Source organism: Carcharodon carcharias, chromosome 20 (genome assembly GCF_017639515.1).
Source record: "Carcharodon carcharias isolate sCarCar2 chromosome 20, sCarCar2.pri, whole genome shotgun sequence".
NCBI classification, from domain to species: domain Eukaryota; kingdom Metazoa; phylum Chordata; class Chondrichthyes; order Lamniformes; family Lamnidae; genus Carcharodon; species Carcharodon carcharias.
Window position 1 is genome coordinate 50,452,958 of NC_054486.1, and position 27,953 is coordinate 50,480,910.

Below are 27,953 nucleotides of genomic sequence, written 5' to 3' on the forward strand. Positions count from 1 at the left end.
TAACTGTCATAGTGAACGGCAGTCATACATCATCGAGACCAACACTTGTAAGTAAATGAGAAGGAACAGAGTTCATGTCAGACGTACAGCCTGAGCTGGAAAAACAGAAAAGATCAGCAACAATCCTAACAACATCACTAACCAGTGAAACAACATCAACAGCACCACTAATAAATGGTAAAACATCAACAATGTCACCAGCAAGTAACACAATGTTAGCAACATCAAACATGACTCCTATAACACCTGGAGAAACAAGCACAACATCACCTGTGCATTATGCCAACTCACCAACTGAGAGTGATGAATGCCAATCCTATAAGATAGAGATGTAACATGCTACCACCTAAGCAAATGAATAATGTCTTTCTGAGAAAAGAATCAAGCTATAAAGGACTCTTAAGGTGTTCTGTTTATAAAAGTCGATTGTTTATCTTCAGTTTAGAAAAAATATTAATGATTGGAACAATTATATTTATATAGAGGCATTATTTATTTAAAAAGAAAGAAAGATGTTATATTGTTGTATTATTCGGAATGAAATAGGAACTAATAGTTAAGAGAATGCACTTCTGGGTGCTGCATTCACTGTCACATTGCAGCCTTGTGCCAAGAATTTTATATCGCCGTGTGTGCATGTGAACAGCGGTCCAAACTCAGTGTGAAATGGTGAGTGATGACATCAGGAGGGCTTCCCGATGTCATCGTGCCATCTTGCAACATTTCGGTTGGTGGGCACACGTGAATATCGGAAGCGTGCCTGCCACGTTAAAGGGCCAATTAAGGCCATTAAAAGGCTAATCGTCCTGGATTTTGAGAGGCCTGTGTGCTTTTATGCTTGGTGCATGGGCCAATTGGAGAGGTGGGCTACACATTTTTTCAACTTTTTGGATCCAGGACCATAAGGAATAGTGAGATGAAGAGGTAGGAATTTCAAACTGAGTGTTGAATGTGTGAATTATAGTTTATTTATTGAAGCATTCTGTTCATTTACATAACTTTAGGAAGTTTAAGTCTTTGTAGAGGCTTTCTGCAGTTAGGCCCCTTCATACTTTAGGTCAAACCTCTGCAAACATAACGTTTGAGATGGGTACTGTACACTCTGCTGGAGGGACCTCCTCAGATGAGGACAGGGCAAGAAGGAAGAGGAGACCAGTTGGCTGCAGACAGCGTAACAGAGTCTGCCCTCAAGATCGAGAAGGGCAACCTGAAGAGGTCGAAGTCCAGCAGGCGTTGCGAGGGAGAATGGGCAGGAGAAGGCGCCAATACCCAGGTGGAAGACTGTATAGGCTAAAATCCAGCTACCTTGACATGATAGAGGTTCAGTGCCAAAGAAGGCTCTGCCTCTCCAGAGAAACAGCCACCTCTATTTGTGGCCCTGAGATAGCCTCAAACTGTGTAGGTAGCCAGCCAATGTGAGTGGCTCTGAAGGTCACAGTTGCCCTAAATTTTTATGCCCCGGGTTCATTCCAGGGGTCTGTGGGAGATCATTGCCAAGTGTTGCAATCTGCAGTGCACAGCTGCATCACACCGGTGACAGAGAACCATGGATCTTTGTGAATAGAAAGAGGTTCCACTCTCTGAACGTTCAGATAGTGTGTGATCACCAGCACGAGCTCCTGCAGGTTTCTGCCAGCTATCTGGAAGCTGCCATGATGTGTGCATTTTACGTTACTCACAGGTTCCAAGGCTGTTCATAGCTCTAGCATGGTGGATGGCTGGCTGCTGGGGCACAAAGGATATCTGCTGAAAAAGTGGCTGATGATACATGCGCAGACACCCAAGGATGCCTGCAGCGGGGTCATGCCTCCACAAGGGCCATCATTGAGAGGACAATAGACCTCCTCAAAATGAGGTTTCATTGTCTGAACTGCTCAGGAGGATCTCTGCAATATCCTCCAGAAGACATTTCCCTTATAGTGGTTGCTTTCTGTGTCCTTCACAATCTGGCTCTCTCAAGGTGGGAGCAGATGGATGGTGAAGACAGCAACATTCTTCTAGTGCTGAGTTTGAGGAAGAGCCTGCTCAGCTCCAGGATCATGAAGAAGAGCAATGAGGATGCTTATGGGAGCCAGGGAGACCAGGGAGCCCTTGATTCAGAGGAGTTTCCAGTAGGACTCCAAAGTCAGGACTCCAAATCTTTGCAAACTGTCACCCTACTGCTCAGGGTTGATGGGGCCCTCCTGGCAATGTCTCCTCCTCTCCCTCCCTCTGAACTACACTTGGCAGCCCAATTGCTGTATTACACAGAGTTGCAGGCATCCTCTTTAACTATGACATAAAGCATAATAAAGCCATTTGACATGATGTCACAATTTAATAGTGATGTGTGATAGCTACATACAACATTACACAACTGACAATGAGAAATGATTCGCCCAAGAAAGCCCTTCTGTGATCATAGTGACTTAAATTTCCGCATACGAGTGCAATGTCTATGTGCTTCCCTCTCACCGGCAGCTGCACTGGAGGCAGGCTGCTGACTCTGATGCCCCGTCGGCCTTGATGACTTTGGTGGTCAACATCTGGTCGCTGTACATGTGTGGGCCCTAAGGACGGAATAGTCCAGTTCCATGGCTGGGCATTCTTCAGTCATCGTGGTCTCCTCAGATGCAACAGTCACTGGTAAAGGGAGGAGCTGCTGCCATCATCAGGAGCACCATGAGGAGCCCCCAAATGCATGGAGCTGCAGGTCATCTGCCAACATGAGGTTTGTTTGTACCTCCCTGCTCACCAGGCAGCTAGCAGAGTCACTAGGTGCCTCATCCATCTCTGACATTGGCAGTGACCTGCTGTGGTCACTAACAGTGTGTGGGCGTGCAGAATCGAATGCAACCCCAGCTTCTGGAATTGCCGCTCCATGAGAGTTGCTAATCATTCTATGGAGGATGCTGTGTGTCCTGAGCTCCAGCTCAACACAGTGCTCACATTCTGTATGGAATCCTCCAGTACAGAGACCCATGGCACACAGACCCACAGGGATCTCTTCAAGATCGTTACATGCATCCCATTGGATGTCCAACATTTGCCGCCTAATAGATGATTCTAGAGGCTCATCATCTGCCTCAGACTCAGCATCTTCCTGGTCTCTAGCAATTTTCTGACTACCCGCACCCTGGGGCCTCTCTGCCTCTGCCAGCTCTTCAAGCGAGTGTGATATGCCTTCCCCAGTGTTCATTGCCAACTGTCCTGGAACACTCAATCCCACCGATGTGTCCGTATTTGAGGTGGTGCATGGTGCAGAGAGAGGATATGACAACGGTACATCTGGCTAGACATCATCCTCCAATGTCAAGGGAGAGTCTTCTGGGTCATTCTGCGGTCCAAAGCATGTTACATCTGAGAGAGGGAAAACATATTGAAGTCTCTATCAGTATTTATGAATCACAGCATATTCATTCTGGTTGCTTCTCAGATTTGAGATCTGGGTAAGCAGTGACTTCTGAATGGACGAGTCTAGGGGACTAGTGGATTTCACTGTTGGTGTTATAACAGCTGCCCTACATCTCTCATGCCCTCCCCCAATCTCTTCCTTGTCCGCTGGACTCTTAACCTCCTCTGAAACCCGTGCTTCTCTGCACCCAGTAAACCTCGCTCCATGCTCACATGCCACCTCCAGGATTTGCTCCTCCACCAGAGTTGACACCACCAGTTGAGGGACTCAAACATCGGTTCATCTTCACTCCTGGCCATTGTGACTTCTTTTCTCCTGTAAGGGCAATAGTGCTTTCATGAATCCCCCCTCTACATGCCCGAACATTCCATCATCCTCCCCATAGTTGCATGTTTAGGTGCCCATCAAATTGCAGGACTTCCCCCTTCCATACATGTCTGCCATCCTGTCTACTCACACGTAGTCTTTAAGGACACAGCAAGATGTGCCAACTTAAGCTTGGTGCTTTACAGCCAAGAACCCCAACAAGTTCAGGCACACACGATTATATGGGGACTCAGTACTCACCCTGGCAGAGCACAGCAGGGCATTGACCCTCTTCCTACACTGCATCCAGATCCTTCAGACTACACCACAGCCATTGACTAGAGATGCCACCTCTGACCATGTTGTCTTCATTTGGTGTGGAGGACTACCCTTGCCATTTTTCAACAGCAATATCTCCCGTAGATCACTGACAGTTTCCAATAGAACCTGCAGGCAGTCATCCAAGAAGTAGGGGTCCACCTGGCTCCGGCCATTTCCACCAAGTTTAGCATAGCTTCCGGGTCCAGAAGACACTGCTAATGTCCCAGGCACACTTTTTGCTCACTTTCTCACCACAGTTGTCTGCCCCTTTAAAGATGACAATAGCTCTCTGCCACAGTTCCTCTACGCCTAGCAGCCTTCAGGGAGCTGCTTTTAAAGCTGCAATTATTCCAGTACCCGCCCTATCCTCACGCACCCCCCAGCAGTTCTGGGCCTCTCTCAGTGCAAGTTTCACGCTGGCTGGCTGTTAATTGGCCATCCAGCACATAATGTCTCTCAGGAGCTGATTGGGGGCAGAACTGGATTTCACATCTGCTTCCAGTCCTGCCAATCACGCTCGCCTGATGAACCAAAAATTCAAGCCAATGTATCATGGAGAGCTGAAAGAAATAGACTCAATGTCTATTAAGCTCTGGCATTTTGAATTTAAAGTGTGAATATTTCTAACTCTTGGGAACCAAAAGACGTAACACCTGCTAGTTTTGGGATTCGGATTTGTAATATCCTTATCAAACTGATGGCTTAAGGAATACACAATTGTACCTACAAATAAATGGAACTGCCAGGATTCAACGGATAAAAGAAGAAGCAGAAATTTATCAGCAGCTCAGATTTTGCAGTCAGTATTGAATGAATGACACCTTTCATTACACGTACATTTTGCTACAAACTTTCTACGGGCTTTTGCACTGGTACTTACAGCGATTATGAAACTATTTTGGACAGTGCCCTCTACAGATCTGGGACCTGTATGAACAGGGCAGGAAACTGTGTATCTCTTCAGAGTGAAGAATCCTAACTGAGACATGTGGGGCTAGATATTAACCCAGAGACAAGAGGGAGGAGGGTGTGCTAACCTGGGGTTGGGAAACCTGGAAAGATGGATTTCCTGCAGATCTTGCCGAATTTAATGGCAGGACCTGATTAGCATTTTTCCTATTTCCAGGCTGCAGCTAGCCAGATTGAGAGGTTTTCTGGCAGGTTGTCAGGCAGGTAGGCCTTCATCATCAAGCTCCAGCCAGGGAGCAGAGAAAAAGGAAGAGAGGGATGGAAAGTTAAAAGATTGGAGTCCAGAGAAAAGATCTGGATCCAGAGCTGGGCCACATCAGAGGTTAGAAGACAGATCAAAGGCTAAGGCAAGGGAATAGATTGGAGGCTGGAAGGCAGATTGGAGGCCAGAACAATGGGCAATTTGGAGGTCAGAGGCAAAAATTGGGGTCTGGAGCAGGGGGGTAATATTGGATGCTGGATGGCAGATCAGAGGCTAGGTTTGGATAAGTAGGAGGTCCAAATGGAGGACATTGGAAGTATCAGAAGGAAGATTATAGCCCAACTGTTGAGGAGAGAGGGTTTGGGTGAAAGGAGATTTAGAAATCTAAAGAGGAAGGTTGAGGCATCAGAACAGTATAGCGATGTGGGTAAAGGCAAGTAGAGTGGGACAGGAAGGGACAGAGAGTTGAACCAAAATTGTACATCAGCGAATAAAGTCATTGCAGGGAATAGAAGTAAAATTAAATTAAAGGTTCTTTACCTGAATGCACGAAATATCTACAATAAGATACATGAACTGGTGGCGCAAATAGAGATAAATGATTTAGATCTAATTGCCATTACAGAGACATGGCTACAAGGTGATCAAGTGTGGGAAATAATATTCCAGGGTACACAATATTTCAGAAAGACAGACAAAATGGCAAAGGAGGATGTAATTGTAAAGGATGACATAAGGATATTAGCGAGAAAGGATCTGGCCTCAAGATCATGTAGTTAAATTAGTATGGGTGGAAATTAGGAGTAGCAAGGGTCAGAAAACATTGGTGGGAGTAGTTTATAGGCACCCTAACAGTAGTTATACTGTTGGGCAGATCATTAAACAGGAAATTATTGGAGATTGTAACAAATGTAATAACTGTGGGAGACTTTAACCTTTATATAGACTGGGACAATCAAATTGGCAAGATTATTCTAGAAGATGAGTTTGTAGAATGTTTTTGAGACAGTTTCTTGGAGCAATACATTGTGGAACTGACTAGGGAATAAGTTGATTTAGATCTAGTATTGTGTAATGAAGCAGGGTTAATTAGTAATGTCATAGTAAGAGATCCACTGGGAAACAATGATCATAGTATCAATGAATTCTATGTTAAATTTGAAAGTGATGTATTCCAATCATAAACAAGAATCTTAAACTGAAACAAAGCCAATTACATAGATATGAGGGGAAAACTGGCTGTGGTTAATTGGGTAAAAAGACTAAAAGGTATGGAGGTAAATGAACAGTGGGAACATATAAAGAAACAATTCAAAATGTTCAACACAAATACATACCAATGAAAAACAAAAACTCAGCAAGAAAGACCCATCCATGGCTCACTCAGGAAGTTAAGGATAGTATTACATTAAAAGAAGAGGCTTACAAGGTTGCAAAAAACAATAGCAAGTCTGAGGGAGTGTTTTAGAAACCAGCAAAGGGCCACAAAAACATTGATAAAAAGGTAAAAATGGAATATGTGAGCAAACTGGAATATAAAAACAGATTGTAAGAGTTTTATAAATATATAAAAAGGAGAGTCCATAAAGTAAATTTTGGTCCCTTAGAAGCAGAGACAGGAGAAATTATCATTGGGAATGAGAGAATTGTTATGGCATGGCAAATGATGTATCCCAGGTGGACCAAATCAACAAGGGAAACTTGGTCACACTAGCACAACAGTTTTGCAATTTGTATTTATTATGAGAAGATGTATGCACTGAATTCAGAAGTAATGAGTCCACCAAGACCTTTAGAGATTTTAAAAATTAAATTTAAATATTTATTAACAAAAGAAAAGATTTCAAACACATAGATAAGACTACAATTACTTAATACAATAACAAACTCTAAAATTCTTAATTAACCTGATTCGCACCCCCTTTAAGGCAACAGTCCAACTAGATTTTACATTTTAAAAAGCCAGCAAGTTAACACAGTACCCACTTGACAGTGGAATTCCAAATGGTTTTCTCCAACTTCAGTTCCTGAACACAGCAGATTTATGCACAAATGGCTAGAGGCTTCTATATGGCTGTTTCACACACTCCTGTTAGATCCTGTTAGGCCTCCAACATAGCCTTTCATTCTCCTTTATATATGTTTCTCTCTCTTTAATATGTAAATTCCATTGTTCCATATGTCTTTAGAACCGTATCTTTCCCATAATATAAAAACTTTCACGTTGCCAATATTGTTAGCAACCTTTGGGAAAAACAAACACACTGCTTAGCCTTGCTTACCTGGCTAATTGTAAACATGCTAACATCCTTTTGAAATCCAAACAATCCCTTTACTTACCTAAAAATGCAAATTCCCTTCACACTTTATATGCTAATACAGCATCCATGTTTACTCATTAGCATTTCAGGTACATTTCTACACCTAGCTTCTTTTGATAATTTCAAGCTTGCAGTCTACCTGACTCTAAATGTAATTAAATCACACAGACAGAACCATCTACACTCACATCCATAAACCTACTTTACAGCAAACCAGAAAAATATTATGAAAATTATTGTGCTTTCGTAACAAAATGGCAGAGATTGAACAAATATTTTGTGTCTGTCTTCAAGGTGGAAGATACAAGTTTCATACCAAAAATAGACAGTAAATAATTGGAGAAACTTAAGGAACGAAAATCTGACAAGTCACCGGGACCTGATAGCCTACATCCTAGTGTTCTAAAAGAAATAGCTGCAGAGATAGTTGATGTGCTAGCTATGATTTTCCAAAATTCCTTAGATTCTGGAATGGTCCTATTTGATTGGAAGTTGTCAAATGTTACACTGCTTTTTAAGAAAGGACGGAAAGAGAAAACAGTGAACTATAGGCCAGTTAGCTTAACCTCAGTTGTTGGGAAAATGCTGGAATCTATTATTAAGGAAGTCTCAACAATGCACTTAGAAAAGTATAATATGATTATAACAAGCCAACATGGTTTTACTAAAGGGAAATCCTGTTTGACAAATGTATTTGAGTTTTTTGAGGATATAAGTAGTAGGGTAGAAAAAGAGATACCGGTAGATAAAGAGAAATCATTAGCTGTATTAAAAACAGAAAGTGCTGGAAAAACTCAGCAGGTCTGGTAGCATCTGTGGACAGAGAAATGGAGTTAACATTTTCAGTCCAATATGACTCTTCTTCAGAATCAGATGTATTATACCTGGACTTTGAAAAGGCATTTGATAAGTTGTCACACAAAAGCTTAACAAGGGCTTATGGAATTGGGGGTGATATATTAGCATGGATAGAAGATTGGTTAATGGATAGGAAGCAGAGGGTGGCTTAAATGGAACTTTTTCAAGGTGGAAGGCAGTAAACAGTGGAGTGCCACAAGGATCAGTGCTGGGGCCTCATCTATTTACAATCTATATTAATGACTTAGTTGAAGACACAGAACGTAATGTTCCAACACCAAGCTAGGTGGTAAGGTAAGTTGTGGGGTGGACACAGAGAAGCTATAAAGAGATATAGAAGGTTAAGTGAGTGGGCAACAAATAGCCAGATGGAGTATAATGTAAGGAAGTGTGAAGTTACTGAGTTTGGTCATAAGAATAGAAAAACAATACTTTTAAAAGGTGTGAAACTTGTTAAATGTTGATGTTCAAATAGACAAGGGTGTGCTATTACAAGGAACAAAGAAAATTAGCATGTAGGTGCAGCAAGCAATTAGGAAGGCAAATAGTATGTTGGCCTTTATTGCAAGGGGATTGGAGTACAAGAATAAAGAAGTCATGCTACAATTGAACAGGATTTTGGTGAGACCACATCTGGAATACTGTGCAGTTCTGGTCTCCACATTTAAAAAAGGATATACTTGCATTGCAGGCGGTACAATGAAGGTTCACTAAATTGGGCCCCGTGATGAGGGGGTTGTCCTATGATGAGAGGCTGAGTAAATTGGGCTTACCTTCTCTGAAGTTTAGAAGAATGTGAGGCAATCTCATTGAAACCTACAAAATTCTGAAGGGGCTTGATAGGTGATGGCTGGTGAATCTAAAACATGGGGGCACAGTATCAGGATCAGGGGCTGATCATTTAGGAATGAGATGAGAAATTTTTCTTTCTAAGGGTTGTGAATCTTTGGAATTCTCTGTCCCAGGGGGTTGCGGGTGTTTCATCATTAAATATATTTAAGGCTGGGATAGACAGATTTTTTTGTCTCAGGGAATTAAAGGAAATAGTGATCGGGCAGGAAAATGGAGTTGAAGCCTGAGATCAGCCATGATCGTATTAAATGGTGGAGCAGGCTCAATGGGCCAGATGGTCTAATCCTACTCCTATTATTGTGTTCTTGTGATCATAAGATTGTGCTCTGAGTGGGGATGGTGGGGGAGATAGATCAGAAGACTCAGGATCAAAATTAGAACGGTCTAGGTACATAATTGCATTGGGTTGGTGAAGCAGGTATACAGGATCCAACAGGTAGGTGGAGAGCCACTTACCTCCTGGACCCAGAAGTCCTTGCCTCCTTTTAGCTGCCAGGTTTCTCAGGACTCAAAAACTCAAATGTTAAATTTTAAATGTCGGTATAAAAGAGGCATGCAGCCTCATAATATTCAAATTACTAACTTATTGCTTGCAATTGTTTTGGCTGCCCATCCCCTGTTCCTCTCCCATTGAAGCCTGAAGTTAGGGTGAGGAGTCAGATTTTCAACGTTTGAAACTCCCACCTGACCCAAACCTTCCCATTTATGCGTATTAAAATTTCCCGCACAGAATCTGAACCAGCAAGCGTAAATTAGAATTGTAAACTCAACGCCAAATACAGAAAACGATATAAGTGGGAAAAGGTGGGGATTAAGGGATGCAGATAGAAGGGACAGAATGATAATTTAAAAACATATATTCCTTTATTTCTTCTAATTTTCAACATTAACTAAAATCTGAAGGAATGAGACTCCATACTTGCAGTGTCAGGGAGGTTGTTTGGAGATAATTAAGACTTACCGCACCATTCAAAATTCATTTAGACTGGAATGGACAAGCCCTAACATTTCCTGGCATGTTTGGTGGGTATCTACAACAAAAGTACAGAAATTTCACGCCTTTCCATGCATTTGAGTACCAAGTTTCTCGGTGATTCTCTAAAACAATCTCTGAATTTTACTCAATTACTTCAGAATTAAGAACTATTTGTTTACCATGTTAGCAGAAGCAACTTGATCATATTTACATATCAACTCAGGTTATTTACAATATACAATTATCACCACTCACTGGTGCCTCAGGATATTGTCTTATTACATTTCCCACTATATGATCTTTATTGCAGGACTTCTTATAACAGTGCAGTTAATGTGTCATATCCTATTTCCTTAAACATAGCTATTTTCAGGCTGTTCAAGGATGGGATTCAAAGTTGTTTTAGAAATTACATCCTCGCCTTGGGATCTCTTCACATTCACACATTTCAATCTTGGAGGCTTTTTTTCTGCCTCTGTCAGAAGGTCAATAAAGTTTACACTTCCTTTCATTCTCATTCTCTTGGCTTCAGTTATAACAATCATGAGCAGGTTATCATTTTAGTAAAAAAGTGAGTGATTTTTCAGACTCTCAACGGTAGCACCAACGGCTTCTTTTCCTAGCCCAACATCTTACAGAATGTAACCTCACCAAAGGCACCTAAGAAAACCAGGTGGTTATTATTAACTCTTAAAATTCAGAACATTTAATTTGTTTATACAAAGCATTGCACTATATTGCAACATAGCAATGTCTTATATTTGTTGGTTTAACTCTCTGATTACTTATCTACCAAACTTTTTTGCAAAGATTCCAAATGTATGGGAAAAACCTGTGTTGGGGGAAAAAAACAACCACAAATTCCAATTCTTGCCTCATTTAATTGGTGTTTATCATTTTTGACTGAAAATATAAGCTATCCCAAAATGTATGATTGTCAGGACAAAAATCATTGCAAAAATCATTCCAAGCACCAGTCTCAAAGAGTTCAGTAGACACCTGAAAAGTGTAGGATCAGATTATTTTTGCTTGGACTGAAGGAGCACTCCTGCTGCTCCTGGTCCAACTATCATAATATATGTTCAGCTGGATCATCAAAAATACATATGTGGTAAGAAATTCTTCAGAAAATGGCTAAAAATTAAGTTTATATATGGCTATCACTGAGGCTGAATTGCCTTATTCAACTTTGAACTGAGGTTCAAACCCCATATCCCATCCAAAATTCATTTGTATGTCATTTCGCTCTCTGTTCCTCCAAAATATTTATTTATCATTACCTCAGGTATTGATATTTTCAATCCCTCCCATATTCATTCCTATATGTTCAGCCTGGCTCTTACCAAGCACTAAATCTTATTCACCTGATGTCCTTTAACATTCTGTCTCCTGGGGATCAAAATCAAAATCTTTGCTTCTTTACAATCATTTGCATGATCTCAATCATCTCTTCTTCTCCAGCCCTACAGTGCATCTCATACCCATCTTATTGCTACTCTGGGCTACTATGCATCTGCCTTTATGGCTTTATTCATAGCAAAGCTTTCAGCCTCTTTGTCTTACTCCTTACATTCCCATTTTTAAGAACCTTCTCAAAACCTATCTTTTTCACTGCACCTTTGGTCAACTGTCCCAAGTTGCATATTATTTGATTAGTCTATCTTCAATGTGAACATCCATGGGAGATTTTATTATGTTTAAGGAGCTATACAAGTGCATATTGTTATTTAAATACATGTTGGTAAGAAGACACTTTCTAAACATTCAACTGCTTGATTTTGACTACCACAAATGTTTGAGAATTATGGAACTGGTGATATTTAATAGTTTATTTTACACAACATAATTGAGTGCAAGATAGCATGTTGCATCCCAACTCTCCACAAAGCGATGTGTATAGTAGCACCTGCTGGGGAAAATATTTTTTGGTTTATTTTCTGTTCCCCCATTTCCTGAAGCTGACTCTTGAGTGTTTCAGGGGTTTGGTTTATGGCAATTACCAGCCATGTAGCAATTCACTCAAATAATTCTGTTATTGTTGTTTTGGTCTGGTATGTGGTAGTCACGGTCCTGGACTTACTAATAAGGCTGGAGGTGGTACTGTTAGCAAGCTATCTTTTATTCAACATTATGCTAACTATTTACAAAGTAGTCTCTACACAATGCTTTACACAGAACTATCTCTCTCCATACTCTGTTATCATGGTTATCATGTGATGTTACATCACTGATGATGTAGATTATAGATTTACATATTCAACATTAACTCATTATACTACAGTAATTGAATTACATGTGTGAAGTGAGACATTGGATGGGATTTTACCAGAGGTGAAATTTTCCGCTCCTGCCAGTGGCTGGAACCGTAACGGGTGGGGGCATAAAATTTGGAGTAATGGCAAAAGTCAGTTTCCTGCCAGCAGGAATTTAGTTTGGAATTCTGTTTGCCTGACTTTCCCGCTGATCAATGTCAGGAACCACACTTGCATCTCATGAATGCTCATTAAAAAGCTAACGCGTTGGTATTACGTTCTCCCTCCAGATTAAGTGCCTGCCAGCAGATAATTAGGATGGGCTGTTTCCTGACCATATATAAGTGGCATGCACCTGGCGAGCTTCGTTTTGACAATGGCTTCGAGGTATGTAGACATTTTTTTTGTCTACCTTTAACAGTGTTGCTGCAAGATTTCTCAACAACTAGTTGTGCAAGTTGCGCCAAGGCTGGGCACTGGAGGCAAGACCAGCGGGGAGGGGGAAGGCAGAGGCAGGACAGGGGGAGGTGGGATAGTGGAACACAGGAGGGAAGGGGGAAGACAGGTGTGACTCGGGTGGCGGTGTGGTAACAGAACAGAATAGAGCAGTGAAAGACCGCCCTGGGGCAAGAGTTATAAGACTGTCCAGGGAGGAGCCACAAATTGCCCTGCGGCTGAGGCCATGTTGTCAGGGGGGAAATACGACAGATTGTTCTGGGGCTATACGGGCCACGCCACAGGGCTCTGCATGGCATATATGTCTTGGTCCCAGTCTTGGGCAGGGGAAAGCGTCTCTGGGCAGTGACGGTTATGCAGACAATGGTGTGTAGGGTGTGGTCAGTCACCTAAGGCATTTGGCCCTGATAATTGGAGTCAAAGTACTGCGAAGCAGAAGGCACAGTTACATTGATGGGAGGCATTTGGATTCTGTAGGTCAGCAAATTCAGAGACATGGGGGGGGGTGTTATTGTATGGTGTCATGGGTGGGTCTCTGAAAGTGAGGGTGCAGGTGGCCTCGAGAAAGAGGGGTGAGATCTACAAATGGCATAGTGTCATCAATATTGAAGGGAATGTGGTGAGAACAGGGATATCTATATGCACGACAACCAAGTCAAGGGTAATGGGGGAAGCTGAATAGTTACAGGATGGATGGGAATTAGGAGGCAGTGACTGTGGAGGAGGATGGGAGGAAGTTGGTGGGTGACAGGGGATGTTGGAAGATATTGGTGGTACTCATGAAAGTTAGCAGCATCATCTTCATCATTACACAGTAATGACGCAGTTAGAAAAACAAGTGTGAAAAAATGATAGGGGAGGGGTCTCAAGGTGTCTGTAAGGAGTTCTCCACTACAATTTTGGGCCGATTAATTATTAGCTCATGACATGGTGAACAAGGCTGAGCTGATTACTGTCTTCATGTGTCATATGCCCATTGAAGGAGAATTGCTCCTTTACTCATGGTGTGCATTCTTGTGGCAACCCATTAAGGTTTGGGGCAACATTTGAGTTGGTCTGATTGGGCACCTGCCCCTGACAGAGGCATGTAAAAAGAGAAGGAGGATCAAAAAATCAAGGTCCACGGCTGCTGGACAGAAGCTACATGCTCACTACAGTCCTCAATATTCTCATTTTAATGGTCATGGCTTACGGGGCACAACATTTACAGCCATGACATTAGTACAAGATGAGACTAGTGTCTAGGCTAATGGAGGCAAGGTGACTATAGGCTGACTGAGGGTTACAGCAAATGGGTGTATGCACCCTGATCAAGAGCCTCTTTGTTAATGCGCAGTCATGTCAGATGCGGGTGCTCAGCTACTTGTGGACATTTTGGCTGTGCTACAGCTGCAAGGGGTGGCCTGAGGATGCCATATCTGGAACGAGGGCAGGCCTAGGGCTTCACACTAGCTTCCTGGCTTGGAGATGGAGGGAAAGCATTCTAAGGAAAGATGCAATCATGTCTTTAATCTATTTGTCCACACATACAAAAAGGAGTGCAGAATACAGGTTTCAGGCAATGCTGCCTTCCTAATAGGTTTGATACGAATGAGGAGAGGAAGGACCCATATGGCACAGCTCAGGGAATCTGAGGAACAAGAGCCAATGGGGCCTCAGGAAGACCCAGATGCTGACGAGGGGGGACCAAATCTGCAGAGGCACTTGGTGCAACAAGGGTCTAAAGAAGATGCCACTCATAAATGGAAATGAGTGAAAGACAGTGCCTTTGCTTGTCTAGGGATGTGGTGGCTCATAATTTCCACATTCTCCGTGAGGATCTCACGCTTCATGGACTGGGATGCCACCCTATGCCATTCGCTCTAAAGGTAACGACCACACTCAACATTTTTGACAGCAGATCGTTTCAGGGCTCCAGTGAGGACCTCTGCGGAACCTCACAATCGTCCACTCATAAATGCATAAGGGAGGTTACTGATGCCCTTTTCGAGAAGTGCGCCATCATGTGCAGTTCAGCTTGGATGAAACAAGCCAGGCTGCCAGAGCTGTGGAATTGGTATCATGTCCAGCTCTCCACAAGTGCAGGGCACCATCAACTCCACACATGGGGCCTTAAGAGTTTCCCTGGCAGCAACCAGCAATATTTATTAATAGAAAAGGATTCTATTCTCTGAACGTTCATCTGATCTGTGATCACTGAAAGTATATAATGCATGTTTGTGCGAGGTACCCTGGTAACTCACACGACTCTTACATCTTGAGTCATCGTAAGTGCCACAGATCTTTGAGGGCCCTCAGTGCATTCAGATTGGCTCCTCAGTGATAATGGGTACCCCCAAAAGATGTTGCTTACAACACCCATTTCTCATCCACATAGTGCATCTGAGGAGAGATACAATGCGGCACATTTTGCCACAAGGTCCTTAATAGAGCAGACCACTGGCTGCTCAGACTGGGGAACAACAAGAAACTCAGTTTAGAGCAATAAGCCTGGGCCCATCCCCAGCCCATGGGCCCTGGTCCTGGAGGAGAATCTCTAGGAAGGCCTTGCTGAGCTGTGGGGCAGATGTTTTGCTTCCTTTAGTTGCCATGATTTGCCTCTTCAACACAACACCTGGGCTGTAGAGAGTGAATGTGTGTTCTGGTGCTGTTTAAATATGGTGGCAGGACCTTTCACCCCATGAGGTAACGACGGGGTGGACGAATCACCGCCCGCTCCACCACAAGGTTCGATGAGCTCCTCGCTGATGCATAAATAATGAGCTGAAAAGTGGAAGATTGTGCGCAAATGCCTGCCCTGCTGCCCAGAGGGACCACACTGATTTTCCTGCCCAACACCGCATATAGACTCCAGAACAAAAAATTCTGCCCCAGATCTCTGCCGACAGTCTGTGATGCGGAAAGCATCAGGAGGGAAGTCTGACAACTTCCTATTGCCATGGGATATTTCTAAAGGCAGGAATGGCAGCAGCTCAGCTGTCTGCCAAATCGAGGCAGGCAGCCAATCAACTGGTCTATTAAGAATCATTTTATGCTCCTTCTTGCGTTTCACCAGTGCCGGAATACCCCCCATTATATGGGGAGACTGCCGGTTACATTGAGACAGCCTCCCAGCAGCTTCACGGGGATGTCTTCATTTCTGGATGCTCAATGGCCCACAAAGGGGCCCCTGGCAGCAATGGCTGGCACCATGGCTCTGCCACTGTTGCTACAGGGTTCACTTCTCTGATTGCCTGGGCCTGCCTGCCTAGCCCTGACACCTTCAAAAAATTTCTTCCTAGCCCTTCAAGGGCACCTCAATATGGAGGCACCATCTCCTTTCCTTTGAAGCCTCAGCAGTGGCCACCTCTGTTGGTACCACTGCTGAGGCTGTCATGCTGCTGACCCTCTGATTCGGATAGCAGTTTGGAGTGCAAGCCACCATCTTTAATGAAATGTTGGTCCTGGTGGTGGCTTCTTAATTAACTGCTGCCGTTATAATATCTCTGCGGTCCCACATTTGACTGCACAAACTTGGGATGCTCAATTGGTTCCGGTGGTGGAACCTGTTGCGTGCCAGTAAATTCCAGTTACTGAGCGTCAGCAAGTTAGAATAGTAGGGGCACTACAATTTGGTCTTGGTGCCCCTTGTTCACAGATGGAAAAAGGGCCAAATGCCTGATTGCTCTATCAGGAGCCTTGCTGGAAGGTGCATGTGTGTGAATTCTACATACATACGAACATACGACTTAGGAGCAGGAGTTGGCCACTTGGCCACTTGAGCCTGCTCCGCCATTCGATAAGATCATGGCTGATCTGATTGTAACCTCAAACCCACTTTCCTGCATACCCCCGATAACCTTTCATCCCCTTGTTAATCAAGAATCTATGGGGAATATTCAAAGATTCTGCTTCCACCGCCTTTTGAGGAAGAGAGTTCCAAAGACTCATCACCTTCTGAGAGAAAGAAATTTTCCTCACCTCTGTCTTAAATGAGCGAACCCTTATTTTTAAACAGTGACCCCCAGTTCTAGATTCTCCCACAAGAGGAAACATCGGGCTGTGACCTCCGAGCTCTACCATCGGATTTGGGGGGGTACATTGATGCATTGGGGAATCCCTCTAGGAAGTTTGCAGGCAAGGGTTTGCAGGGCAATTGCCCAGAAGCGCACACTTCCTCTGGAGAATTGCACTGTGTTGGGAACCATTGAAAATGCGGTTTAAATCGCAAACTTTGGATGGTTCCGCCAGGGTTACAACAATAGTTATCCAAGAAAAGTTATAATTAAAACCACTTCTAACTTCTGGTAATTATTGTAAAGACCCAGACCGATCCCTCCCAGGGGACTCCCCCACAGCCCTGACCCCCCAGGGGACTCCCCCCACAGCCCTGACCCCCCCCAGGGGACTCCCCCACCCATGACTCCACACCCGCCGACCCCCCATGGGATTATCCCCACCCGCACGGGACTCCTCACCTGACAACTCCCACCCACCCAGTGCAGGCCCGACTCTTACCCCCCCACCCTTCCCCTCACCCCCTCATATCCAACCCACCACCAACAATGTTGGGCCTGCTCCTGATGTCTGAGCCCCAGAGCCCCCGAATGTCTGGATTGCTCCACCCTCTCCCGATGTTCAACCCCCCCCACCCCCATAGTCCCTGATGTCCAACCCACCCCACCCCGTGAATATCCAGTCTGCTGTACCACCTCCCCATGTCCGACTAGCCCCCCAGCCCCCCAACACCCGAATGTCCAGCCCGCTCCACTCCCTCCTGATCTCCGACCCACCAGCCTTCCCAATGATTGAACCCTGCTCCCCCAGCCCTCTCAATGTCCGGTCCTCCACCCCACGAACATCTGGCCTGCTGCATCCCTCCCGATGTCTGAACCCCCTAAACCCTCCAAATATCCGGCCCACTCCACCCTCACCTGATGTCTGACTCCTCTACCCCTCCCGATGTCCAAACCCCCACCCCATGAATGTCCAGCTCGCTGCACCCCCTTCTGATGTCCGAGCCCCCCAGATCTCCCAATGTCTGACCCCCCCACCCGCCACCCCCATGAATGTCCAGCCCATTGCACCCCCTCCTGATGTCCGACCCCCCAACCATACCGAATGTCTGGCCCGCTCCACCCCTCCCGATGTCTGACTTCCCTCACACCACCCCCAATGCCCGACCCCATCCCCACCCAACCTCCGAACACCCCCGCTCCCCAAATCTTCTTCACTTACCTTAGGCACTTAGCTTCTCCCTCACCTGTCAATTTCAATGGGTCCTTTAAACTTACCTGCTTTACGGCAGCTAGTGCTGTAAAAAAGGGCGTGTCCTCCTTCAATTCGAGTCTACTAAACTTTGACGCTGGACTTCGGAGACAGCTGCACTGCCTGGATCTCGCCCGGCCTGAGTTGGAAGGTTGGGCGAGACAGGCATGGAAGAAATTTGGCATAGGTAAGTGGGCACGGAGTGGCAATCCAATGCTAATTGCCACTCCGAAGAAGTTACAGCCCATCCTCTCCACATCCACCCTGTCAAGGCCCCTCAGGAGCTTAAAGGCTTCAATCAAGTCACCTCTTACTCTTCTAAACTCCAGTGGATGCAAGCCTAACCTGTCCAATCTTTCCTCATAAGACAACCTGCCCATTCCTTGTATTAGTCTAGTAAACCTTCTCTGAACTGCTTCTAACGCATTTACATCTTTCCTTAAATAAGGAGACCAGCATTGTATAAAATACTCCAGATGTGGTCTCATTAATGCTCTGTATAACTGAAGCATAACCTCCCTACTTTTGTATTCAATTACCCTCACAATAAATGATAACATTCTATTAGGTTTCATAATTACTTGCTGTACCTGCATATTAGCCTTTTCTGATTCATGCACTAGGATACCCATTTAGATAAGCTTCTTTTTTTATTCTTCCTGCCAAAATGCACAATTTCACATTTGCCCACGTTATACTCCATTTGCCAGATGTTTTCCCACTCTCTTAGTCTATCTATGTCACTTTGTAGCCTCCTTATGTCCTGCTCACAATTTACTTTCTCACCTATCTTTGTGTTGTCAGCAAATTTAGCAACTATTCCTTTGGGGTCTTCATCTAAGTCATTTATATAAATTGTAAAAGTTGAGGCCCCAGCACCGGTCCCTGTGGCACACCACTCATCACAACTTATCAACCAGAAAAAGACCCATTTATGCCAATTCTCTGTTTCCTGTTAGCTAGCCAATCTTCTCTCCATATGTTACCCCCTACAGCATGAGCTTTTATTTTCTACAATAACCTTTGATGTGGCACTTTATCAAATGCCTTCTGGAAATCTAACTACAGTACATCCACCGGTTCCCCTTTATCCACAGCACATGTGACTCCTTCAAAGAACTCCAATAAGTTGGTTAAACATGATTTCCCTTTTACAAAACTATGTTGACTTTGCTGGATTGCCTTGGACTTTTCTAAGTGCCCTGTTATAACATCTTTAATAATAGCTTCTAACATTTTCCTTGTGACAGATGTTAAGCTAATTGGCCTGTAGTTTCCTGCTTTCTGTCTCCCTTTTTGAATAAAGGAGTTACATTTGCTATTCTCCAACCTAATGGAGCCTTCCCCAAATCTAGGAAACTAATGCATCATCTACCTTACTAGCCACTTCTTTCAAGGCCTTAAGGTGAAGTTCATCTGGATCTGGGGATTTGTCAGCCCGCAGCCCCAACAATTTGCTCAATACCACTTTCCTGGTGATTGTAATTTTCCGAGTTACTCCCCTCGAAGCGAAATATCTGTTTAACTCATCCACCATCTCTCTACTTTCCATTATCAATTCCCCAGATGCACTTTCTATTGGACAAACACTCACTTTGTTAACTGTTTTCTTATTTAAATATCCATAGAAACTCTTACTATCCATCTTTATATTACTAGCCAGCTCTCTCTCATACTCTAATTTTTCTCTCCTTGTTAATATTTTTGTCATTCTTTATGTTCTTTCCAATCTTCCAGCCATCTCTGCATAATTATATGCCTTTTCTTTAAGTTTGATACTGTCTTTAACTTTTTTAGTTAACCACAGATGGTGGGCCCTCCACTTGGAGTGTTTCTTTCTCATTGGAATGTATACATTTGCTGTGTATTCTGAAATATCCCTTTATATATCTGGCACTGAACCTCTATTGACCTATCTTTCAACCTCTTTTGCCACTTCACTTTAGCTAGCTCTGTTTTCATGCCCTCATAACTGCCCTTATTTAAAGTTGAAATACTAATCTTGGACACACTTGTTTCTCCCTGAAAATGAATGTTAACTTCAACCATATTATGATCGCTGCTACCTAGGGGTGCCTTCACCATGAGGTTTTCAATTAATCCCATCTTGTTGCTCAATATCAGGTCTGGTATAGCCTGGATGAAGACGGGATTAGATTTCCATGTGATGGCATCTGTGATGGAATAGGAAATGGATGCTTTATGGATTTCATGAAGTCAATGATAAATTGCCAAAATCACTGTAAATGTACTTGGCAATGGTCTCAGAATGGAGACAGTTGGCTTACGTCACTATTAACACCGTTGATCAGTCTATTGCAGCTTTACACCTGTTGGCAGACATGGCACCTGCCTATTTCATGAAATAAGCCTCTTTTAATATACACACTGAAGCCCTATGATGTGCTTTTAGAATAGAACTTCTTATCTGACCAGTTCCACTGCTGGTAGAACTGAAGATGCCCTAGAAAAGTTAGTTTTAAATAGTATTTGTGGTGCCAGGAGTAGCAGGACTGTTCATTCGGTCCTGGCCCAGTGTCACACTAAGATTTTGCCCTTCATGATCCCCAAACTACCTTTTGTGCTTTTGACCCAGTAGCTTCCAGGTCTGCAGATGTTTTAAAATTTATTTTTCCACAGTGTATGGGCATTGCTGGCTAGGTCAGCATTTGTTGCCCATCTGTAATTGCCCTTGAGAAGATGCTGGTGAACCACCTTCTTGAACTGCTGCAGTCCATGTGGCATAGGTACACCCACATTGAAGTTAGGAAGCAAATTCCAAGATTTTGACCAGTGACAGTGAAGGAACGGCAATATATTTCCTAGTCAGGATGGTGTGGATCGGAAAGAACTTGCTGGTGGTGGCATTCCCATGCATCTGTTGCCTTTCTCCTTCTAGGCGGTAGAGGTTGTGGGTTTGGAACATCCTGTCGAAGGGGACATGGTGAGTTGCTGCAGTGCATCTTGTAAATGGTACAAACTGCTGCCATTATGCATTGGTGGTGGAGGGAGTGAATGGTTAGGTGGTGGATGGGATGGCAATCAAGCAGGCTGCTTTGCCCTGGATTGTGTCAAGCTTCTTGAGTGTTGTTGGAGGCAAGTGGAAAGTATTCGATCACATTCCTGACTCGTGCCTTATAGATGGTGGACAGGCTTTGGGAGTCAGGCGGTTAGTTACTCACCACAGAGTTTCCAGCCTCCAACTTGCTCTTGTAACCACAGTATTTATATGGTTAGTCCAGTTCAGTTTCTGGTTAATGGTAACCCCCAGGGTGTTAATATTGTGGGATTCAGCACCTGTAGTGCTATTGAATGTCAAGGGGCAATGGTTAGATTCTCTCTTGTTGGTGATGGTCATTTCCTGACACTTGTGTGGCACAAAAGTTATTGGCCACTTACCAGCCCAAGCCTGGATACTGTCCAGGTTGTGCTGCATATTGACACAGCTTCAGTATCTGAGGAGTCAAGAATGGTGCTGAACATTGTGCAATCATCAGCGAACATACCGACACTGACCTTATGATGGAGGGCAGGTCATTGATGAAGCAGCTGAACATGGTTGGACATTATCCTGAGGAACTCCTGCAGTGATGTCCCAGGACTGAGATGATTGACTTCAACAACCACAACCATCTTCCTGTGTGCTAGAACAGATCTAGCAACTCAAGACTGGGCATCCATGAGGTGCTGTGGGCCATCAGCAGCAGCAGCAGAATTGTACTCGAACACAATCTATAACCTCATGGCTTGGCATATTCCCCACTCTACCATTACCATCAAGCCAGGAGATCAACCCTGATTTAATGAAGAGTGAAAGAGGGCATGCCAGGAGCCCCACCAGGCATACCTAAAAATGCAGTGTCAACCTGGTGAAGCTATAACACAGGACTACATGTGTGCCAAACAGCATAAGCAGCAAGTGATAGACAGAGCTAAGCGATCCCACAACCACCAGATTAGATTTAAGCTCTGTAGTCCTGCCACATCCAGTCGTGAATGCTGTGGACAATTAAACAAGTCACTGGAGGAAGAGGCTCCACAAATAACCCCATCCTCAATGATGGGGGAGTCCAGCACATTAATGCAAAAAATGAGGCTGAAGCATTTGCTACAATCTTCAGCCAGAAATACCGAGCGGATGATCCATCTCGGCCTCCTTTGGAGGTCCCCAGCATCACAGATGCCAGTCTTCAGCCAATTCAATTCACTCCACGTGATATCAAGAAATGGCTGAAGACATTGGATAGTGCAAAGGCTATGGGCCTTGACAATATTGCAGCAATAGTACTGAAGAATTATGCTCCAGAACTTGTTGCGCCCTTCGCCAAGCTGTCCCAGCACAGCTACAACACTGACACTGACCCGGTTATGTGGAAATTTGCCCAGGTATGTCCTGTACACAAAAAACTGGACAAATCCAACCCAGCCAATTACTGCCCCATCAGTCTACTCTCCCTCATCAGTAAAGTAATGGAAGGGGTCATTAACAGTGCTATCAAGTGCCACTTGCATAGCAATAACCTGCTCACTGATGCCCATTTTCGGTTCTGCTAGTGCCACTCAGCTCCTGACCTCATTACAGCCTTGGTTCAAACATGGACAGAAGAGCTGAATTTCCGGGGTGAAGTAAGAGTGACTGCCCTTGACATCAAGGCAGCATTTGACCAAGTGTGGCATCAAGGAGTCCTAACAAAACTGAAGTCAATGGGAATCAGCGGGAAAACTCTCCACTGGTTGAAGTCATACCTTTTTTTTAATTCATTCACGATGTGGGCTTCATTGGCTGGGCCAGCATTTATTGCCCATCCCTAGTTACCCTTGAGAATTTGTTGATGAGATGCCTTCTTGGACTGCTGCAGTCCACGTGGTGTAGGTACACCCATGGTGCTGTTAGGAATGGAGTTCCGGGACTTTGACCCAGTGATGGTGAAGGAATGGCGATATATCTCCAAGTCAGAATGGTGAGTGACTTGGATGGGAACTTCCAGGTGGTGGTGGTGTTCCCATCTATCTGCTGCCCTTGTCCTTCTAGATGGTAGTGGTCGTGGGTTTGGAAGGTGTTGTCTATGGAGCCTTCGTGAATTCCTGTAGTTCATCTTGCAGATGGTACACACTGCTGATACTGTGCGTCGGTGGTTGAAGGAGTGAATGTTTGTAGTTGTGGTGCCAATGAAGCAGGCTACTTTGTCCTGGATAGTGTCAAGCTTCTTGAGTGTTGCAGGAGCTGCACTCATCCAGGCAAATGTGGAGCATTCCATCACACTCCTGACTTGTGCTTTGTAGATCATTGACAGGCTTTGGGAAGTCAGGAGGTGAGTTACTCTTCACAGGATTCCTAGCCTCTGACCTGCTCGTGTAGCCACAGTATTTATATGGCTAGTCCAGTTCAGTTTCTGGTCAATGGTAACCCCCAAACTGAACGTCAGTGAGCAGGTTACTGCTGTGTAAGTGCTGCTTGATAGCACCATCGACAACACCTTCCCATCACTTTGCTGATGATTGAGAAGACTGATGGGGTCGTCATTGGCTGGCTTGGACTTGTCCTGCTTTTTCTGGACAAGACGTACCTGGGCAATTTTTCACATTGCCGGGTTGTAGTTCTACTGGAACATCTTGGCTAGGGGCGTGGCTAGCTCTGGAACGAAGTCTTCAGTACTATTGCCAGAATGTTGTCAGAGCCCATAGCCTTTGTAGTATCCAGTGCCTTCAGCCATTTCTTGATACAATGTGGGGCGAATTGAATTGGCTGAAGACTGGCATCCGTGATGCTGGGGGCCTCAGAAGGAGGTCAAGATGGATTATCCGCTTGGCACTTCAGTTTGAAGTTCGTTGCAAATGCTTCAGCCTTGTCTTTTGCACTTATGTCCTGGGCTTCTCCATCATTGAGGATGGGGATATTTATGGAGCCTCCTGCTCCAGTGAGTTGTTTAATTTTCCAGTGCCATTCATGACTGGAAATGGCGGGACTGAAGAACTTACATCTGATCCATCGGTTGTGGGATTGCTTTGCTGTCAAGCACGTGCTGCTTATGCTGTTGGCATGCAAGTAGCCCTGTGCTGTAGCTTCACCAGGTCGACAACTCATTTTTATGGATGCCTGGTGCTGTTCTTGGCATGCACTCCTGCGCTCATCGAATTGGGGTTGATCCCCCGATTAATGGTAGTGGTAGATTAGGGGATGCTGGGCCATGACGTTATAGATTGTGTTCGATACCATTCTGCTGCTGCTGATGGCCCACAGTGCCTGAGTTTTGACCTGTTAGAACTGTTCAGCATGGTGATAGTGCCATTAGACTTCACGGGGTCTGGACTCAATGTTAAGAACTCTTGGGCAATCCCTTCCTGACTATATACCACTGTGCTGCCACCTCTGGTGGGTCTGTTCTGCTGGTGAGATAAGATGTATACATGGAGAGTAAAGGTATTTGTCTGGGACATTGTATGCTGTGATTCTGAAAATACAACTATGTTAGACTGATGCTCGAGTAGACTGTGGGACAGCTCTCCCAATTTTGGTACTAGCCCTCAGATGTTAGTAAGGAGGACTTTGCAGCATCAACAAGACTGGGTGTGCCTTTCTAGTTTCTGGTGCCTAGGTCAATGCTTGCTGGTCTGTCCAGTTTCATTCCATATTGATTTTCCTGTAGTGGTTTGATATAACTGAGTGGCTTGCTAGGCCATTTAAGAGTCAACTACATTGCTGTGGGTCTGGAGTCATATGCAGGCCAGACAAGTAAGGAGGCTGATTTCCTTCCCTAAAACCAGAAGGGTTTTTAATAAAATTGTCAATGGTTTCATGGTCACCATTACTGAGACTGGCTTTTATTTCCAGATTTATTAATTGAACGTTAAATTCTGCCAGTTGTTGTAGTGGGATTTAAACCCATGTCCCCAGAGCATTAACCTAGGCCTCAGGATTACTAATCCAGTGACATTATCATTATGCCACTGCCTCCCCATTGAGCTGGCCTGAGCAATCTTGTGCCTAAAACTCATTGATTCCATTTAAATGAACCTGGGTGTTAAAAATAGCTCCCACCCCTTCATTATTCAAACAGCTAATTTACTCTGATGGTTGGCCACCCAAAAGTTAAAATCGACATAGAAGTTAAAATTGTTGGTGCAGAATGCAGAAATCCCTTTAAAATAAAATCAAACTGCTTAAATATGAGGTATATTTAAGGGTATGGGGAATAAACAGGGGAGAGCAGTTAGAGGACATGGCTGCTGTGGATAAAAATATATAGTGCATGCTGTCGAGGCTGAATTTTCTGTTGTGTTGCAGCATTCCATAGTTCCATGACTGCTGGACATGTAGCCACCATATAAAGGGTGTCAAATTTCCCAACCAGGTAATTTCTTTCAAGTATTTTAAGTTGAGCACTGATAACATTAAGAAGTAACAAAGTGCAAAATTTGTGTATATGTATTGCCTTTTTTTTAAGTTTAAGCCTTTTTTGTTGGTAGATAATAATATTGGTTTTATTCAATTAATAAAGGTACACATTGATTGATTTTAATTTTATTTTATAAGGAACCGAGTATTAGTGAATATATTTGCGCTAAAAATATAAATCTTACAGAATTTTCAATGTTACTTTAATCCTGAGATATGACAATTTAAATTAAAACATTACATTTGTATTTACATTTTCTTGTACTATAGGATACTCAGCAGCTAATTCTAATGAAACTTGAAAAAATCATTTCATTAAGAGGCATAAGATACAAATCTATTCGAAGAAGCTGCATGCTTAAATTTTCCACATTAATCTGGGAATCATTAATATCATGATTCTTCAACCAAAATCACCCAAAAACATTTTAAAAGAATCAACATTTTTTTAAGAAGTAAAGCATTCCTGTTATCTCATCTAAGGATAACAAGAATTGTTATCTTTAACTTGAATGTGAAAAGTCTAAAATTTTGTATTTTACCTACCTACAGATCATCTACATCACAGAAGCTCTGTGCTGCCTAAGCGACAAATACATTGAATGCTTAATTCAAAAATGTAACTAAAAGATTAATTAATGTCCAGATTCCCCCGGTGACACATTGATACATGATGTGGTTATTAGGCTATATGGACCAATAAGTTTTGAATCTTTATCTGTACTGAGCCAGCTGAACTCAGCCAGGACACCTTGACAGGGACTACCATAAATCACTACATGTATTGAACTTTGTTGATCAGAATTTTCTTGAACCTTTTTTATATTGTTTAAACTACTTGACTGTTTGTGGGGAGAGATAAAGGCAATGAGATAACAAATTTCAAAAGGAGACAGGGTTGTCACTCATGATTACGATCCATTAAGCTAAGCTGGATGTTGAATGTGCATGTTTTATGTGGGGATCGTGTTGGTTTTTTCTCCAGGTTCAAAACGACCGCTGAAGCTGTCTAGGCTGACACAGGAAGAATGGCTATTTGGCTGAGGCAGCAGAAGCTATTACCACCTGGAAATACACGTTGAAACACAAGTCACAGCTTTTTGAAGAAAAGGCAAAAAATGTAGAAGAAAATTAAGAAACAAAATAAAACATTCCAAGATGTCTAAATAAATATTAAATGTAAAAATGAAGAACACTTTTTTGAAAACAAAAACATAGGAAACAGGTAGCATCAGAATGTCCAGCCACTGATTCTCTTCAGTTATGTCTTCGAAGACACAACCATTTACGTGGAACTTCATAGGAACACCTCTCTACTCCCTCTTCATCATATGGTATGTGCCAAGTATCATCTGTTGTCTGTACTATAGTGTCATATTTTGGTATGATCTATAGGGAAAGATATATATAAAAAAACTGTCAATTCATGTGGAGACAAACATTATTATAACTAAAAATAAATTATGTTTCTCACATCAAGCAATATTATTTTAAAGTTCATGTGAGCAACTAAGTTTAATCAATATTTAGAACTTTAAAGCAATTTACCGAGAACATTCCACAAATTATTGTTGGAAGCTCCTGTAGTGTTTGACATATAATAGTCATTTCTGTTTGGCCCAGTAACTTAGAGGTTGTGTATTTGCCTCCCTGTCAGAAGAATTAAAAAGAAGAATTCAAATGTATAAGTTTTCCATTGCTCAAAATTATTTGGTTAATTAGGGACACCTAACATGGCACAATAAAAGTAAAATGTGGGATCACACGTTTAGCATGTGATTTCAGAAAGACTGTTGTGAAATGCTGGGTAGAGCTGACTGTGAAGCCTTTTGTCCAAAGGACAAGCATAGGCAATATGCCACCAGACAGAGAATGCAGTAAATAATACTGGCAACAAGAGGTAATAGGTGCAGAAATGGCACATCTTCTGAAAGGATTCCATAAAATACTGGGATAGAATGAGGCTATTTGGTCTGCTTTTCAATTCTATCCCTCTAGAAATGAACCCCAGTGCTTTGCTTGATTTTGTAAAAAATGGCTTTATTATCCTGCTTCACTACTTTTAGTGATATGTGTATCTGTAGCCCAGATTTCTCTGCTCCTCTACCCCAATTACACACTTCAGATAGTATTTAATAGAGGCGACAGGGGTCTTGTTAAACTGGCTGGAAAGCCAACGAGAGCCCCACATCGCCTCTTTTAGGGAAGGCTCCCTGAATTAAGTGCCACACAGATGCTTAACTGCTCAGCGGTGGGCCTTTCCCAGGATCAAGGACCCCTGGGGTGGAAGCACCGCCTGCTAACAGCTGCCAGTCATTAGAGATTAGCTGCACTACTGAACAGCTGTACAACTGCAGAGGCAGGGGCTGCTGCTGGTATGACATCCACGTGACGCCCAGGATC

At 43.5% G+C, this 27,953-nt stretch overlaps 1 protein-coding gene and 1 long non-coding RNA gene across 5 annotated transcripts in view; one reads left to right on the plus strand and one right to left on the minus strand.

Moving 5' to 3' along the window:
* Positions 1 to 624: 624 nt before the first annotated feature.
* LOC121292686 lies at positions 625 to 26,671 on the plus strand. The gene is made up of 4 exons (XR_005946313.1): positions 625 to 924; positions 12,742 to 12,838; positions 25,440 to 25,506; positions 26,536 to 26,671. It is a non-coding gene; the product is annotated as an uncharacterized LOC121292686 (long non-coding RNA).
* Positions 25,661 to 27,953, minus strand: part of LOC121292685 (protein only RNase P catalytic subunit) — a 101,002-nt gene continuing 98,709 nt past the window's right edge. For all 4 annotated transcript variants that reach the window (XM_041214969.1, XM_041214968.1, XM_041214967.1 and 1 more), the window contains one exon: positions 25,661 to 26,939. In XM_041214969.1, the coding sequence (XP_041070903.1) occupies positions 26,808 to 26,939 (132 nt within the window). In that variant the 3' untranslated portion in view covers positions 25,661 to 26,807. The remainder of the gene's footprint in view (positions 26,940 to 27,953) is intronic.